Source organism: Scyliorhinus torazame, chromosome 13 (assembly GCF_047496885.1).
Source record: "Scyliorhinus torazame isolate Kashiwa2021f chromosome 13, sScyTor2.1, whole genome shotgun sequence".
NCBI lineage: Eukaryota > Metazoa > Chordata > Chondrichthyes > Carcharhiniformes > Scyliorhinidae > Scyliorhinus > Scyliorhinus torazame.
In genome coordinates this window covers 34,386,910-34,405,990 of record NC_092719.1, presented here as the reverse complement: position 1 = coordinate 34,405,990, position 19,081 = coordinate 34,386,910, and the positions used below count along the sequence as shown (strand labels likewise).

The window sequence follows — 19,081 nt, the reverse complement described above, 5'->3', positions numbered from 1 at the left end:
TGATCTTTAATCTCATTGCTGTTTATAGGATCATGTGGTGTACAAAATGGCTGCCATCACACAAATATAAATCTATCTTCCATTCCTCCCTCCTGCTTTTGGAAAGGATGCAAAGGTGTTCGGCAACCCCCTGGCACTGTTCTCCGATTGGGGAAATGAAAACCGCACGCATGCGCACTTAAACACAGGTTAGAATTGTCCACTCGCTAACAAATCATTTTAAATTAGAAAATTATTGAATATTCCTTCAGTTCTTTACCAAACATTAATCTTTAAGTGCAGTTCAGCAGACCACTTGAAAAGTTTGAAGGTTCAGCCTCGTGCTAGCTGCTCTTATGCAAGAATGAGTTACAAAACCAAAGTATTGTTGAAGAAGGTTGCAGGTCATCTCAAACCACCAAGATGTTTGATTCATTCCTAGTTTGGTGCTGGATGTTTCAGTAAAACTACCCTATAATGTACTGAAAGTCAGCTTTTTATAAGGTCACGGAGTAGTCCACACCGAGTAGTTCAAAGAAACTTAGTTTATTTACAAAGACTATTATATAAATCCCACTATATATAGTAGATCCTACTATATATAGTAGATCCCACTTGGATCTGCCTTGCTTGTGCCTAATTGACCGACTTTATACACCATCCAACTATACGCAGAACATAGAACAGTACAGCACAGTACAGGCCCTTCGGCCCACAATGTTGTGCCAACCATTTATCCTAATCTAAGATCAACCTAACCTACACCCCTTCAATTTACTGCAGTCAAAGAGTCGCTTAAAAGTCCCTAATGACTCTGACTCCACCACCTCTGCTGGCAGTGCATTCCACGCACTCACCACTCTCTGTGTAAAGAACCGACCTCTGACATCTCCCCTATACCTTCCTCCAATCACCTTAAAATGATGTCCCTTCGTGACAGCCATTTCAGCCCTGGGGAAAAGTCTCCGGCTATCCACTCTATCGATGCCTCTCATCACCTTGTACACCTCTATCAAGTCACCTCTCTTTCTTCTTCGCTCCAGTGAGAAAAGCCCTAGCTCCCTCAAGCTTTCTTCATAAGACATGCCCTCCAGTCCAGGCATCATCCTGGTAAACCTCCTCTGTACCCTCTCCAAAGCATCCACATCCTTCCTATAATGAGGCGACCAGAACTGGACACAATATTCCAAGTGTGGTGTAACTAGGGTTTTACAAAGCTGCAGCAAAACCTCGTGGCACTTAAACTCAATCCCCCTGTTAATGAAAGCCAACACACCATACGCCTTCTTAACAACCCTATGTATTTGAACCCCAAGATCCCTCTGTTCCTCCACAATTCCAAGAATCCTGCCTTTAACCCTGTATTCAGCATTCAAATTCGACCTCCCAAAATTAATCATTTCACATTTATCTAGGTTGAACTCCATCTGCCACTTCTCAGCCCAGCTCTCCATCCTGTCAATGTCCTGTTGTAACCTGCAACAGCCCTCAACACTATCTACAACTCCCCCAACCTTCGTATCATCGGCAAACTTTCTAACCCACCCTTCCACTTCCTCATCCAAGTCATTTATAAAAACCACAAAGAGCAGAGGTCCCAGAACAGATCCCTGCGGGACACCACTGGTCACCGACCTCCAGGCGGAATACTTTCCATCGACTACCACTCGCTGTCTTCTTTTGGCCAGCCAATTCTGTAGCCAGACAGCCAAATTTCTCTGTATCCCATGCCCCCCAACTTTCTGAATGAGCCTACCATGGGGAACCTTATCAAATGCCTTACTGAAATCCATATACACCACATCCACTGCCCGACCTTCATCAATGTGTCTCGTCACATCCTCAAAGAATTCAATGAGGCTTGTGAGGCATGACCTCACATTGTTTAGATATGCTCCAACTCCTTAACGGGGGAACCTGCAAGGTTCATGGGAAGTTAACAAGTAAGATACTTGTGGGTTACAACACACCTCTTCACAACTGAACTGCTTTTTAACCAAACTGCATCATTCCATGGCAAAGTGAGAGGCCAATTTCCGAGAAGTGCACACAAGAAGAAAATGGGGTCTGGCCCACGATCGGTGCCCACCGATCAGCAGGCCGGCCTCTCTGAAGGAGGACCTCCTTTCCTCCACCGCCCTGCAAGAGCCATCTGACATCTTCTTGCGGGGCGGCCTCGGGGAGGACGGCAATCAGGCATGCGCGGGTGACGTCATTTGCGCGGGTGACGTCATTTACGCTGCGCCGCTTTTACGTGGCGCCAAGGCCCGGCCGCGTAAATGACACGACACCGCTCCTAGCCCCCCCGGGGGCGGGAGAATAGGGGGCTGGGAGTGGGCTCCAACACCAGAGTGAAACACTCCAGTTTTCACTCCGGTGTCGGCACTTAGACTCCCGATGGGAGAATTGCACCCCATGGGCGGGATTCTCCGCCACGTCACATTTCTGCCTCACCATGCCGACGGGATTCTCCGTTACGCCGGCCGGTCAATGGGGTTTCCCATTGTGGGGCCGCCCCATGCCATCCGGAAACCCCCGGGAGCCGGCAAAACAAAGCATACCATCAGCGGAGAATCCCACCCCATACGTTTACTTCTCATGCTAGAACCAGCTATTTTCTTGATTGATAAACAGCAGGCAATTTCTATCTGTGTTTGGCTGTTGATTTTATGTGGAGTTATGTTGAATGGATGGCACAAAACAGGCCATTAGGCCCAATCCACATTCCACACATCCATCTAACCAAATCAGCATAACCTTAAATTCCTGTCTCTCTTCTTGAGCGGTATTCTCCCCATTCCCCGCCGGGTGAGAGGATCACGGGGGCGCCGCGCGAATCACGCCACGCCCCCACAGACCCAGCGGTCTGGGAACGGGCGCCGACGCCTGAGTAAAACACTCCGGTTTTTACTCCGGCGTCAGCACTTAGACTCCAGTTGGAAGAATCCCGCCCCTACATGCTCACCTGGCTTCTCCTCAAATGCATCTTTGCTGTTTGCTTCATTTACTCCCTGTGTTAGTTTGAAAATAACATTCTTCCCACATACCTGGATGCGACAGATCTTGGGATAACTATTGTGATTCTTGTCCATGTTTCAAAGTCTCCTGTGTAGAATATTGTCGACTCCCTCAGTTCTCTCGAGCTTCCCTCACAGCCTTTGACACCAGGAGATGCTGGGTAGCAACCTTCTTTTACCAATGACCAAGATCTGCCAGCATTATGAGAGTACTGAAGGAGGACAGGAGCGGCGCTACTGAACTGACACTCGCATCCGATGTTCAGCTGGAAAGATCCAGAAATGATAAATTAAAACAATTCTGAACAACAAATCTTAAGATGCCTTAGGACATGTACGTGTGTGTGGCATGGTGGCACAGTGGTTAGCACTGCTGCCTCACAGCGTCAGGGACCCAGATTCAATTCCGACCTTGGGTAACTGTGTGGACTTTACACATTCTCCTCGTGTCTGCGTGTGTTTCCAGGTGCTCCTGTTTCCTCCCACAGTCCAAAGATGTACAAGCTAGGTGGATTAGCCATGCTAAATTGCCCTTAGTGTCCAAAAAGATTAGGTGGGGTTACGGGGATAGGGTGGAGGTGTGGGCTTAAGTGGGTGCTCTTTCCAAGGGCCAGTGCAGACGCGATGGGCTGAATGGCCTCCTTCTGCACTGTGAATTCTATAGTTCTGTGATTCTATGAATTCTATGAACATGCCCTGCCACCTTCAATGGCCTATGTACCGATACACCGTGGTTCATCTGTTCCTGTACCACCTTAGGAGTTTAGAAGACCGATGCAAAATACCTATTATTCAATTCATCTGCCATCGGTGGCACAGTGGTTAGCACAGCTGCCTCGCAGCGTCAGGGACAGGGGTTCAATTCCGGCCTTGAGCTACTGACTGTGTGGAGTTTGCAGTGTGGTGATCCTCAGGTTAAATCGCCACTAGTCAACCTTCCCCCTCACAGAGGAAAGCGGCCTATGGCCATCCAGGACTATGGCGACTTTACTGATTATTGTCTGATTGTTGATTTGAGTTCGCTCTGTGGAACTTTGCTGTAACAAACTAACTCCCTAGTTTTTCTAAAATACTATCGTGATTACACTTCATTGACTATGAGTTCGTTATGGGCTGTCCAGAATTTGTGAAAGGCTTATATGAAAGTTATTTTGCTGTGCCTCGAACTTTATCTGCCTCTGTTTGAAGGCATGCTGCAAAGTTGACCTCTCGATACAGCGCTGTGGAATAACAAAGGAAACATCCCCACAGAAGCATCTCATGCAGCTCCCCCACATAACCAGCTTCTATTGATGGTTGTATTCCACATGAGCCTCCTCCCATTTTAATTACATCTTGTTATTCTTCTCCAATAAACTTTACTTTCCTTCTACTGCATGTGATCATTAAGCTTCCCTTTAAATGAATCCATGCTATCTGCTTCGACAACTCCACGCGGCAGTGAATTTCACATTCTCATCCCTCTGTATAATGAAATTCCTCCAAAATTCTTTCTTTGTTCTATTGGTGGCTATCTTATATTTATACTGCCTTGTTCCAGATTCACCACAACTGGAAACAATTCCTCCATATTGAGGCTAGTAAACCACTTCAGAATTTGAAAGTCGCCTTGTCTTTTCCAGAACAAAGAGCTCCAAGCCTGTATAATCATTCTAGATTTCTCTTTGTTGTGGTATGGAGGGGAAAACTACACAGCCCACTCCGAGTATGACCTTACATTTTTGTGATATTAGCACAAAATTCCTTTGTCTGCTATTTTAGCCATTTTAAATAAACCGATGAAAGCCTCCGTTAATAGATTGGAGAAATGCGCTGTGTTTGTTATGAATGCCGCCACGTGATTCAACTCCTTATTCAGTTACCTCAGACCTAGCACAACGTTGATTAGACCACTGTTTTACTGAACTTCAGCTGGACTGCCACTGTGGAAAACAATTCAGTCCGAAGACATATTAGATTTACTGCAGCTGAATAGAAAGAGAGATTGTCTGAAAAATCTAATCCCTAACCCTGCTCTTGGCTTAGCGGTGTTTGTAAAAGATCCTACAGTACTATTTTTCAGAAGAGCAGAGAATCTTCTTCGGATTCTGTCCAATATTACTCACTCACCCAATACTGACAAAATAATAACATATTGGAGCGGCAGGGTAGCACGGTGGTTAGCACTGTTGCTTCACAGGGCCAGGGTCCCGGGTTCGATACAGTACAGAAGGAAGCCATGAGGCCCATCGTAGAAACGTTCAACTAATCCTCCTACCCTGCTCAGGACCCTACCCATAACCCTGCAAATGGTCTTCCCAACTGGGAAACACAGTCCATCTATTCAATGGGAATCAGTGACAAGATCATGGCAGTTAAGCCAAACCAACATCTATATTACTGTTTTTTTTTACTCCTTACCTCTTCCTCTTTATGGGGCTCACTCCTCTTTCACCATCAGCTGTGACTTTCTATTGGTTTTTCCTTTCCGCTCTTTCTCATCCTGTTCTTTCTGGATGTCTATTATTTCCTGCTTTCCCTTCTGTTTGTTTCTCAATGTGTCTGGATGTAACTTTCACACTTTCTCACAGATAGTGCAACTGTGCCTTTTTATTTTATAAGTGGGGTTATGTGGATAGGAAGCCTCGCTGGGCTGGTGGGAATGGCCACCAGGAAGGTGTTTCTTTTATTTCTGTCTCATACACATGAATAAAATAAATCTGGGATTGTGGGCGAGAGGCAAAACAAATAGAGGCCCATGCCTTGAAAAAGTATCCTCCACAAAATAGATACCTTGAACTGAAGCAAATATCCCGGTTTGAGAGTCAGGTCCCGTGTCACGGCAACCCGGTCGCCATCTGATTTCCCAAACACCATGGCCGAGTGGGTCAAGGAGCAGAAAGTCTCATTGCCGCCCATTCCCTCGTTAGCCAGCATCAACCAGATGCTCAGCTGGCTCATTGGGACATCATAGGAGGGTGTGTAGTCCTGAAATGCAAGCACGTAACAAAAATGTATTAAGTCATACATATCAGCCCTTCATACTCTACAAAGAGCATGGCAGAAACTAGACATTTTATGAGCATCTGAATGCATTATTGCCACCACACAAAATGAAAGAAAATAGGGGGAGTTTGCTTTAATGGTAAAGGAATATTGTCAAACATTGCACAGTTTCTGGTGCAACGATATTGTTCGGGAATGAGAATTTCCGCTAATCCATTTAACGTTTGTAATGCTGGAGCAATGTCACAGTTAAGCAACTGGTTAGGTTCAAGTTTCAGGAAATCAGTCTGCAAGATGCAGCCTGTATGCCAGCAGTGAGCTGCTTGATGTAACGTTGCTTTCAAACACGATAAATCCGGCTGAGTTACCATTTGATGCCAGATTATTAGGAACCCGAAACAAGATAACATCAGAATAACACATGTGGAAAGGATAGATAAGCGGCTTACAATCGCACTGTTTATAACGGTTTCATACTCAATGTGCATATGGAACAGATGCACGGGTGTTTCAAGGACATCCAAGCAAGGCATCCTTGAAACACCCATCTCCATAAACTAAACTCGGATGTCACCATTGGTCCACTGTGAAAAGCAGGATGTGGTGTTGTCTTTGAAAATGTGGATTTTACAAAAGAATCTGCACTGAAATCAATGCCCGAATGTCATCATTTCACTGAACACATCAGTGCGCTCAGCTCCTGCACACAAATAATTCTGTCTTTTAGACATTTTCCCTGTATGGCAACAGTCCTTTAAATTTGTTCTTCAAAATGTTGCTAACAGTTAAAATTACATGCACAGCTTCAAAAAATTTGATTAAAATAATTCTTATTAACACAGTAGCACAGTGGTTAGCACAGTTGCTTCACAGCTCCAGGGTCCCAGGTTCGATTCCCGGCTTGGGTCACTGTCTGTGCAGAGTCTGCATGTTCTCCTCGTGTCTGCGTGGGTTTCCTCCGGGTGCTCCGGTTTCCTCCCACAGTCCAAAGATGTGCAGGTTAGGTGGATTGGCCGTGCTAAATTGCTCTTAGTGTCCAAAAAAGGTTAGGTGGGGTTACTGGGTTACGGAGATAGGATGGAGGTGTGGGCTTAAGTAGGGTGCTCTTTCCAAAGGCCGGTGCAGACATCGATGGGCTGAATGGCCTCCTTCTGCACTGTAACTTCTATGATCAGCGGTAAGTAGGACTTTCTTGAACAGCCGATCATTAGCACCATCAACTCTGATGTTTAAAACTGAGCTTGTTAAAGATATGGAAGACTGCTATATAAAACATCAGACTACAGAAAGGCCATAGCATCAGAAACAGGTAAAGGTCAATATAGGAGATCCTTCTTTAATAAGATCTTTTCACCTGGACTCAAAAAGCAACCACCCAAACAGGAGTACATTTTGCTATTGAATGATGTGATGAAACACCATAAAACACAGGATGGACTAATCACATGCTGGGCTGGTAGATATAATTCCATTTTGTTTTTGCGTAAATCTTTATATAAATAGCTGTTTGTTCTAGTCAAGGTAATGGGCATTGCTGTTGTGGAATGAAACAGTTTTTCACTTTTCACAAGACCGAGCACACTTGTATTAAGAACAGGAGGGGCAAGATGGAATGTAAACCTTCCTCCATTCTGCCTCACCCACAGAAGAGTGCCCATGATGCATCATTTTGGCATTCCCATTCCCCCGTCTAGCAGGGCTGTCGTCATTGGATAAAACTGAAATGAGAAATTGCAAATCATGTGCGGAGTGCTGAAAGTACATTTGAAGGTTTCAAGCTACGTCCTTCACGGCCTGTGGTGGAAGACTGCTCTTTGAAATCAGCCATTGGGAAGCATCATGTAGCTGCTTCATTGATTGAATAAAGCAATAAGGAATCTCTAATCTCAAGAAACCACGACATTGGCCAGCTACGCTAAATAACCAGGAGTCAGCTTTCCATGATATTAAAGGTCTGAGTCCTGATTTTGCACTGGCATTTCTACCTCGGGCGAGCAGGCTGGGAAATTAGTTTCCACCATTCACTGTCAGGTCTGGACTATTCCGCCACAAGTGATGACCAACATTAAATGCGCCCACCCAGTTGTGGTGAGTGCATTCACAGCATTTGGCAAAAATAGCTTGATGCCAGACATTTATTGGCCTCCGTTGCAATACTGGGCCCAAGTATGTTACTAGTGCCCATGATGGTGTGGTAGGCAGGAGAAGATTTCGCCCCCCCTCCCCCCCCACCACCCTCATGAGGGTTTTGAGGCGAGGGTGTAAAATTGAATGGATGGTAGTTCCCTTGGGAGCCCCCACCCACCCAACAGCAGGTGCAATTTCATGCTTGGGTGGGCAAGGCCTCGGACGGGAAACCCACCAATAACCTATTGATGCGCAATCAATTACTCTCGAGACAAAGGTAATCAGTAACTGAGGCTTTAATGCACTAGAGCTTTACCCCAGCAGCTTCGGTACAGAAAGTGAAGGCTGCTGGGACGGCACCATCTCTTATACCCCGCCTTCAGGGCGGAGCTACATCATACAGCCAATGGTAGACTCCAGGGTCTTAACCAATGGCGTCGGCCTCTCAGGTACCGCAATACCTGGTACTACCACATTCACCCCCTGTTAAAAAGGAGTCCAGCGGGGGTGGTGGCCAATGGGGAAACAAAACAGTAGCATTTCACATGGTAGGACCAGGTATAGAGGCACCGTGCAGTCGAGGATTCGAGCAAAATGTTCATTTGTGAAAGTCAGGATGAAGCAATAAGTCGATCGGGTGGCCTGGTCGTCCTTCTGGAACGCCGGAGCTTCGGTGGTGATCCTGGTGTGGGTCCCGGTGGTTGTGACTCCGGGAACATAGTTTCTGCCTCCTCGGCAGCTTTGTCACCCCTGGGCGGCGCTGTTGGGGCAAGCGGTTGATGCGGGGGGGGGGGGGGGCCTGTAGGAGACGCCGGTGGGTGGGCAGGCCAAGGCAGGAGTGGCGGGAGTACTGACTCCTCCCACTGCTGCGGGGGGGATGGGGGTGGGGGTAATGGCTTGGGAGTGCGTGGCGCCAGGGCCCGAAGGGAGACTGTGTCTTGCCTGCCGTCAGGGAATGCCACATAGGCGTACTAGGGGTTAGCGTGCAGCAGGTGGACCCTTTCGAACAACAGGTCCAACTTGTGCGCCCGCACGTCTTCCGAAGCAGGATGGGTCCGGGTGTTGCTAGCCAGGTTGGGAGCGAAGTCCCGGAGGAGGACATCCTGGGGAAGACAAGGAGCCGTTCATGGGGTGTCTGATTTGTGGTTGTGCAGAGCAGCGACCGGATGGCATGGAGGGCCATCGGGAGGACTTTTTGCCAGTGGGAGACTGGGAGATCCCTAGACCGTAGGGCCAGTAGGACGGTCTTCCAGACCGTTCAGTTCTCCTTCTCTACCTGCCCGTTTCCCCGGGGGTTGTAACTGGTCGTCCTGCTCGAGGCGATGCCCTTGCTGAGCAGGAATTGACGCAGTTCGTCGCTCATAAAGGAGGACCCCTTATCACTGTGTATGTACACGGGGAAACCGAACAGTGTGAAGATACTCTGGAGGGCCTTGATGACGGTGGTTGCGGTCATTTCGGGGCAGGGGATGGCGAATGGGAACCGGGAGTACTCGTCAATCACATTCAGGAAATACGTGTTGCGGTTGGTGGAGGGGAGGGGGCCTTTGAAATCCATGCTGAGGCGTTCAAAGGGATGGGAAGCCTTTATCAGGAGTGCCCTCTCTGGCTGGTAAAAGTGCGGTTTGCACTCGGCACAGGTTTGGCAGTCCCTGGTGACTGTCCTGACCTCCTAGATGGAGTAGGGCAGGTTGCGGGTCTTTACGAAGTGAAAGAAGCGAGTGGCTCCCGGGTGGCAGAGGTCCTCGTGGAGGGATCGGAGGCGGTTCACTTGTGCGCTGGCACAAGTGCCGCGGGACAGGGCATCAGGAGGCTCGTTGAGCTTCCCCGGACGGTACAAGATCTCGTAGTTGTAGGTGGAGAGTTCTTTCCTCCACCGCAAGATCTTGTTGTTTTTAAATCTTGCCCCGCTGTGCATTATCGAACATGAAGGCAACCGACCGTTGGTCAGTGAGGAGAGTGAATCTCCTGCTGGCCAGGTAATGCCTCCAATGTCTCACAGCCTCTACTATGGCCTGGGCCTCCTTTTCGACCGAAGAGTGGCGAATTTCGGAAGCGTGGAGGGTACGGGGGAAGAAAGCCACGGGTCTGCCCGCTTGGTTGACCTGGAAGGGGAGGGACTCGTCGACGGCGCGCACCGTGGCCTTTGCAATGTCTGCTTTGATGCGACAGAAGGCCTGGCAGGCCTCCATCGACAGGGGAAAGGTTGTGGACTGGATTAGGGGTCTGGTTTTGTCTGCGTAGTTCGGGACCCACTTGGCGTACTAACTGAAAAACCCTAGGCAGCGTTCAGGGCCTTGGGGCAGTGAGGGAGGGGGAACTCCATAAGGGGGCGCATGCGTTCGGGGTCGGGGCCTATAACTCCATTTCGCACTACGTAGCCGAGGATGGCTAGGCGGTCGGTGCTGAACACGCATTTAACCTTGTTATATGTCAGTTTAAGGATTTTTGCGGACTGGAGGAATTTTCGGAGGTTGGTGGCGTGGTCCTGCTGGTCATGACCACAGATGGTGACGTTATCCAGATACGGGAACGTTGCGCGTAAGCAGTACTGGTCAACCATTCGGACCATCTCTCGCTGGAAGACCGAGACCCCATTAGTGACACCGAAGGGAACCCTTAAAAATTGGTAGAGCCGCCCATCTGCTTCGAAGGCAGTGTACTTGCGGTCACCATTATGGAAGGGTAGCTGGTGGTAGGCGGACTTGAGAGCCACTGTGGAGAAGACTTTGTATTGTGCGATCCTGTTTACCAGGTCGGCTATAAGGGGGAGAGGGTACGAATCCAGCTGCGTAAACCGGTTGATGGTCTGGCTGTAGTCAATGACCATCCTATGCTTCTCTCCGGTCTTTACCACCACTACCTGATCTCCAGGGACTGTTGCTAGCTTCAATGACCCCTTCCCTCAGTAGCCTTTGGACTTCTGACCTGATGAAGATCCGGTCCTGGGCACTGTACCGTCTGCTCCTTGTGGCGACGGGTTTGCAATCCGGGGTGAGGTTCGCAAACAGGGAAGGCGGGTCGACCTTAAGGGTCGCTTGGCCACAGACAGTAAGGGGAGGTATAGGGCCGCCGAATGTAAAGGTCAGGCTTTGCAGGTGGCATTGGAAGTCCAGCCCCAGGAGGGTAGCCGCGCAGAGATGCAGCAGGACGTACAGGTGGAAATTGTTGAATCTCCTGCCTTGGACAGTGAGGTTTGCAAGGCAGAACCCCTTTATCACCACCGAGTGTGACCCGGAGGCCAGGGAGATCCTCTGGTTTACAGGGTGGGTAACAAGTGCGCAGCGCCTTACCGTGTCGGGGCGAACAAAGCTTTCCGTGCTCCCAGAGTCAATCAGGCAAGACGTTTTGTGTCCGTTGACTAGGACCGTCGTGGTAGCCTTTGCGAGCCCCCGGGGTCGATTTTGGTCCAGTGTCACCGAGGTCAGATGAAGCAGCTGCGAGTGCTGGTCGGGCAGCGTGTAGTCGGCCGTGCTGGGGGCCTGGGGCTCCATCCAAGGTGGCGTCGGGGGTGGACAAAATGGCGGCGCCCACCCATCCAGCGTGGTGTCCGGGGGGCAAGATGGCCGTGCCCGTGGGTCGCACGTGGCCCGTGGAGGTGAGCGCTGGAGCGGGGCGAGCTGCGGCCCGGAGACTGGGTTCCGGAGGCGCAGGAGACCGCGGCCACTGCGCGGGGCGGTGAGCGCTGGCCGGTCGGGGCCTGGAGCGGGGCGTGCTGTGGCATTCCGGGGGCGCGGGAGACTGCGGCCACTGCGCGGGGCGGTGAGCGCTGGCCAGTCGGGGCCTGGAGCAGGGCGTGCTGTGGCATTCCGGGGGCGGAGAAGACCGCGGCCATGGCGGTGAGAGCTGGCCGGTCGGGGCCTGGAGCAGCGCGTGCTGCAGCGTTCCGGGGGTGTGAGAGACCGCGGCCACGGCGCGCGGCGGTGAGCGCTGGCCAGTCGGGGCCCGGAGCAGGGCGTGCTGCGGCATTCCGGGGGCGCGGGAGACTGCGGCCATGGCGTGCGGAGGTGAGAGCTGGCCGGTCGGGGCCTGGAGCAGGGCGTGCTGCAGCGTTCCGGGGGTGTGAGAGACCGCGGTCACGGCGCGGGGCGGTGAGAGCTGGCCGGTCGGGGCCTGGAGCAGGGCGTGCTGCAGCGTTCCGGGGGTGTGAGAGACCGCGGTCACGGCGCGGGGCGGTGAGAGCTGGCCGGTCGGGGCCTGGAGCAGGGCGTGCTGCGGCGTTCCGGGGGTGTGAGAGACCGCGGTCACGGCGCGCGGCGGTGAGCGCTGGCCGGTCGGGGCCTGGAGCAGGGCGTGCTGCGGCGTTCCGGGGGCGCGGGAGACCGCGGCCACGGCCTGGGGCAGTGAGAGCTGGGCGGTCAGGGCCTGAAGGGCCCTGTGGGGCTGCCGCTGCGGGGTGCCACGTGGGCCAGGGGGCCGCCGCGCGGTCGGGCGCGTAGTACTGCGCGTTTAGGTAGGTGACATCCATGGACCCTGCCAGGGCCCGTGCCGCTCTGAGTCCAAGGGTGTCCTTTGCTAGGAGTCTTCGGCGGGTGTCCGAGGAGCTCATACCTGCCACAAAAGCATCTCTTATTAAAAGTTCCGTGTGCTCGCTCCCCGAAACTGGCGGGCAGCCACAGTTTTGGCCCAGCACCAGTAGCGCCCGGTAGAAGTCTTCCAGCGATTCCCGGGGCTTTGCCGTCTCGTAGCAAGCAGGTGGCGAGTGTAGACCTGATTTACAGGGCGGATATAATGTCTTTTCAGTAGTAGGATGGCGGCATCGTAGTTTTCCGTGTCCTCGATAAGGGGGTAGATCCCAGGGTTGACCCTTGAGCATAGGAGATGCATTTTCTGCCCTTCTGTGGGCTCACCTCCGTACGTCTCCAGGTACCCTTTAAAACCCGCCAGCCAGTGTTTAAATGTAGCAGCCGAGTTCTCCGCGTGGGGGCTGGGTTGAAGGCAGTCCGGCTTGGTCTGGAGATCCATCCTTCCAGCTTAAATCTAGTGCATTAAATTGATGCGCAATCAATTACTCTCGAGACAAAGGTAATCAGTAACTGAGGCTTTAATGCACTAGAACTTTGCCCCAGCAGCTTCGGTACAGAAAGTGAAGGCTGCTGGGACGGCGCCATCTCTTATACCCCGCCTTCAATGTGGAGCTCCGTCATACATCCAATGGTAGACTCCAGGGTCTTAACCAATGGTGTCGGCCTCTCAGGTACTGCAATACCTGGTACTACCACACCTATTAAGGCCCTTAAATGGCCATTAATTTTTAAGCTGGCGAGAGCGGGTGCGGGAGGGTGGGAAACGGACATTTCCATCTTTCCCCATCTTGGGCGGGAAGGGAGGGCACCTCAATCCCCAGGCCCCCTCAGTGATGGGATCCCCAACCCAATCCCCAATGGGCATGGTCATGTCTCCTCCCCTCTGACTCCCTGGGTGTCGCCTACCCTCCTGCCCTGAGGGCCCCTGGGACTTGCCTTTTCAAATGTCCTGGGACTTAGTCCCAGACAGAACACTGCAGTACCACTTCTAACCACTGTTGCCGCTGTATCTGGTTGGATTGAAGAGCTGTCGGCAATCTGATTGGCCGATAGCCCTCACGGATAGGACTTCCTTCCAAGGGTGGGTGGAAGTCCGGCCCACTGCCAATCCACACTCAATTGAGCGTGAATTGGCAGTCAGGGTGCGAGAGTTGGCGGCTGCACATTAGGCGCCGATGGTTAGGATGGTGAGCGCCGATCGTTCGCCATCCTCAAAATTCTACGCATAAATTTGAAAATCACTCATAGAAGCAGCTGGCAATGTTCGGCTGTTGCAGACGTCCAATATCTTTTGCTTTAATTGTTCATGAGATGTGAGCGTCACTGGCAAGGCCAGCATTTGTTGCCCATCTTTAATTGCCCTTCAGAACGTGGTGGTGAGCTGCTTTCTTAAACTGCTGCAGTCCGCCTGGGGTAGGTACACCCACAGTGCTATTAGGCAGTTTTGACCCAGCAACAGGGAAGAATATAGTTCCGAGTCAGGATGGTTTGATTTGGAGGGGAATTTGCAGATGGTGGTGTTTCTATGCACCCTCTGCCCTTATCCTTTTAGATGGTAGAACTCACAGCTTTGGAAAGTGCTGGAGACTTGGTGAGTTGCCACAGTGCATCCTGTAGATGGTACACACTGCTGCCATTATGTATCGGTGTGGAGCAAGTCAATGTTGAAAGTGGTGGATGGGGGCCAATCAAGTGGGCTGTTTTATTCTGAATCGTGTTGAGCATCTTGAATGTTGTTAGAGCTGAAATCATCCAGGCAAGTGGAGACTCCAGATTCATCCCTCACTCCCCGACACATTCCCTATGCTCCATCCGTGTGAACTCATGCCCTCCCCCACAGTCTCACAGCCCATTATAGCCCCTATGTCAACTTAGTGCGAATCCATGCCAACCCATGATCCCCATCCAGCACTTCGCTCCATGCCAACTTACCTAGTATCCTTTGACAGCTTCCTGACAGTTTTAACAGTTACAAGGGTTTGATTGTAACTAGTGCATAATCATGTCTAATTTTAACAATCTCAAAGGATGCCTTCCCTCTCCCAAAGGGAGCCTTCCCTCTCCCAAGGTGTCCCATGACCATATCCAGAGGAGTTCAGACCTCCTCTTTCCTGTTCGAATCACACTCCTGGCCGATCAAAATTTCACTTTATGGAGGCAGCTGGTGATTTAAGTGGCCAGCTGTCTCCATAGTCGGCGCATGTGTGAGGCCTGGTCCAACTCCACTCCCAACCCTGTGCAAATGGAACATGTTGTGATCGGGGAATTTTCAGCTATTCCTGGGCTTTCCCCATGACGGAGAGCCTCGATCATGGGGAAAATCTGGGCCAGAGACTATTTAGTGCATCTCTGCAATACAAAACGGGCTTTTGCATACTGACATTCAGGAGGCTCAGACTGGAGGCTTTGGATTCTGAACTTGTGGAAGATACTGGCAAGCCTTGGAATCTTTATTGCAACCTCATTAAGTGAGATTGCCAATTTAATGCACCTACCCTCTATAAAAGTCTGCTTGCTGAACTTTAACACTCAGCCTTATTTAACAACTAATTTCATGCTTCAGCTCCCACAGTCAGAGTAGGCTGATACCTTGCAACAAATAACTACAATTATCTTTCACTTATGCCCCATTTAGAACTGCTTCCAATCTAACATGTCTCATAGTGTTATCCAGTTCCTATTAAAACAAGTTCAGTACTTATTCTGGGATTGGCAATAACACTATTTTAATCAATAACAGAAATGATTAAAGAGTAGTGGGAGGCAAGCAAAACTGGACCCATACACGGTCTCTTTATGAGGCATTCCTTGATCCAGTCTGGTCCCCTCTCACTACTCTTTTATCGGTACATCGACAAGTGTTTCAATTCAGTTTAATGTCCTCGTCTGGACCTGGGAAATTTTATCAATTTTGCTTCCAATTTCCACCCCTCCATTGTCTTCACATGGTCCAACTCCAACTCTTCCCTTCCCTTCCTGGACACGCTCTATCTCGATTTCGGGATAGACTGTCCACTTGTATCCATTACAAGCCCACCGACCCCCACAGCTACCTCGATGACAGTTCTTCACACGCCACATCCTGTAAGGACTCAAACCCATTCTTTTAGTTCCTGCACCTCCATCATCTGTTCCAATAATGGGACTTTCCAAAACTATACTGCTGACGTGTCTTCCTTCTTCCTTAATCGTGGTTTCACAGCCACTGTGGTTGACAGGGCTCTCAACTGTGTTCAATCCATCTCCCGTACCCCTGCTCTCACCCCATCCCCTCTCTCACAAAACCAGAATAGGGTCCCCCTTGACCTCTCCTTTCACCCCACCAGTCTGCTGCATTCAGAGAATTACCCTGCGCCACTTCTGCCAACTCCAGCATGTTGCCACCATCACATAAATTTTCCCCTCACTCCCTCCGTCAGCATTACGCAGAGACAATTCCCTCCAGGATACACTAATCTGGTTCTCCATCACCCCTAACACCTCACCCTCTCCCCACGGCACCTTTCCATGCAATTGTGACGGTGCAAAACCTGCCCCTTTACCACCTCCCTGCTCACAATCCAAAGCCTAAACATTCTTTTCAGGTGAAGCGCTTCACATGCACTTCCTTTAATCTGATCGATTGCATTCGCTGCTCCCCATGTGGTCTACTCTACATTGGAGAGACTAAATGCAAACTGGGTGACCGCTATGCAGAACACATTCGGTCCGTTCGCAAGCAGGCCCCAGACCTTCCTTTCGCTTGCCATTTCAACAGACCATTGTAGCCATCTGAGATGGCCACTTGCAAAGGACCATGGGAATTGTAGCCAACCCAGGACTCGGACAGATACAGAGCTTGTGTGAATTTGCAACCCAGATAGCTAGACCTGATCGAAACCCCCGCTCGTTTGCATTCTAATGGCCCATTTCCCCAGAACAATAGGACTGCCCTCAAGAAACCGATACAAACACAGACTGATCGGCGCCACCCCACTTTACTGAGAGAACCCAACCGCCAAGGTCAATGACCACTAAGGACCCGCCCAGCCACCAAGGCACCAGCCCCTTTATTGGCCAAAATCGAAGGCAGTGATTGAAGCCTGTCGAATTATTGGGTCCAAGATTAAGGACCGCCACAAAGAGCGCGAAACCCTAGAGGGATAAAAAGAGACACAGCCATGTGTTCAGTCTCTTTTGGACCCAGCCTGTGCCAGCCTCTTTTGGACCCGGCCTGTGCCAGCCCAACTGCAGCATAACGACCAGACAGCCAAGTTCAAGATCAACGATCGCTACCTGACGGATGAGCCCAGCAGAGATGGAGCCACTTCTTCAAACCAGCCACGTTAGGTCAAGATAAAGGCCTTATCCATCTGCACAGAGCCGGTCACCCTGAAGTTAAGTATAGGTTATTGTAGCTGATAGGTGTAGTTTAACTTGTAGTATATTGTGCTTGCCTGTCGAAGTAACCCTTGTGTGTAAATAAACCATCTTTGAATTTAAACTGACTAACTGGTTGTGTGGTCATTTGACCGATATACGGGAAAGCCTTGTGGTTCAGTAAGAGAAACAGAAACACCCACAGTATTGGCGACGCTGTTGGGACATAACATCATATCATAAATAGAGCCTCATCACATTAAAGAGCAACACCATCCTGCTTTCATTCCACATGTCCGTCCTTGGCCTGCAGTGAAGTCCAACGTAAGCTGGAGGAACAGCACCTCATCTTCCAATTAGACACATTACAGCCTTCTGGACTTAACATTGAGTTCAACAACTTCAGACTGTGAACTCTCTCCTCCACCTTCACCCCATTTTTATTTCTAATAATTTATTTTCATTTCTTTCATTGATTCATTTTTCCATCCCCCTTCCCATCTTGTTTTTCCTTTACCACCGTCTCCCCTCCCCCTACCCCACCTCACTGGGACCTCCTGATCCCTGCTCCAGGTTGTCCTTTGACACGCTGCTTACCTTTGTTCTGTCATTAATATATTCTGATCTTGTGATATGCCAGTATCAGCACCCTTCTTAGCCATGATACCCACCATTTACATTGCCTTTTGTCCACAACATTTTTGTCAATCTCTCCCTGACCTCCAGCTATCGCTAGCCCTCTACCGAACCATTACTGCTCCATTCACCACCTCCCCCACTACAGTATTAATCTCATCCTATTTCCAGTTCTCTCTAGCTCTGACGAAGAGTAATCCAGCCTCGAAACGTCAGCTTTGTTCTCTCTCCACAGATGCTGGCAAACCTGCTGAGATTTTCCAGCATTTTTTGTTTTTGTTTCAGATTCCAACATCCGCAGTAATTTGCTTTTAGCACTATGTTAATCTTGTACATCACAGAATCCCCATAGTGCAGAAGGAGGCCATTCGGCCCATCAAGTTCGCAATGACCTCCTGAAAGTGAACCCCATCAGGCCCAGTCCCCCACCCCAGCCCTGTAATCCCACAAAGGGGCAATTTAGCATGGCCAATCCACCTAACCTGCACGTCTTTGGACCGTGGAAGGAAACCGGAGCACCCGGAGGAAACCCATGCAGACACGGGGAGAACGTGCAGACTCCGCACAGACAGTGACCCAGCGAGGAATCGAACCTGGGACCCTGGGTGGAACAGCTTTGCATGTGTGTTTAAACTCGACACCTTCTAGAACTTTTAATGGCTCTTCACATAATCACTCTGATGTAGAGAGATGCCCTCGCTTTTTTCTCTTAGGTGCAGAAACCTATCTGAAGAAATACATGTATGTGATGAATGGTTACTGCACCTTTAATGTAATGATCCCTTCAAGACCGGGTTTGGAACCCTGGGGGACTCCGCCTCTGGCCCCACCCCCCAGGGAGCCATATATAAAGTAATGTCCAGTGGGCAGTGAGCACACTTCTCGGTAGCTGACTGGTTCTCTGCTAATTAAAGCCTTTGTATTACCAATCATCTCTCTCGAGTTGTAATTGAGGGTATCTCAATGTAAGAGCATTCTTAAGGGAAAATGCCGTACTTCGGAGTTCTGCTTAATTTATTGGGATGCATTCCCCATCAGGGAATCACCTCAGGGCACTATTCTGTCTACAGAGTCTTAAACTTAAACTACACAATGCGTTTGGGAGCAATTCCTCTATGGACATCAGTTCATAGCCAATTATGTTCTGTAAACAACTTGGCCCTCAGAGATAGAGGTGCTCACATTCACACTGTGAAAACACTGTGAAAAGCTCATCATGGTGTGAGATCGAGTTCAGCTTTAATCCACAACACGTGCAACCAGAGTTGTCTGTTGATGCCATCTCCAGAGGATCCTATCTGGTTACACAAACCATTTCTAAATCTATACAAGTCCAAAAGGAAACTGCCTTCCTCCCCAGATTCAGCAATCCTGTTAATCAAACAGCAAGAGCTCGTGTGGGAGTCTTCAAGGTGCCTTTGCATTGGTACCTGCTTAATTTGCATTACAGAA

At 50.1% G+C, this 19,081-nt stretch overlaps 1 protein-coding gene across 2 annotated transcripts in view; it reads right to left on the bottom strand.

The window, feature by feature from the left end:
* Positions 1-19,081, bottom strand: part of LOC140387945 (reelin-like) — a 520,778-nt gene that overhangs the window by 142,048 nt on the left and 359,649 nt on the right. For both annotated transcript variants that reach the window (XM_072471313.1, XM_072471312.1), the window contains exons 28-29: positions 5,769-5,963; positions 3,027-3,262 (exon numbers count right to left, since the gene is read on the bottom strand). In XM_072471313.1, the coding sequence (XP_072327414.1) occupies positions 3,027-3,262; positions 5,769-5,963 (431 nt within the window). The remainder of the gene's footprint in view (positions 1-3,026; positions 3,263-5,768; positions 5,964-19,081) is intronic.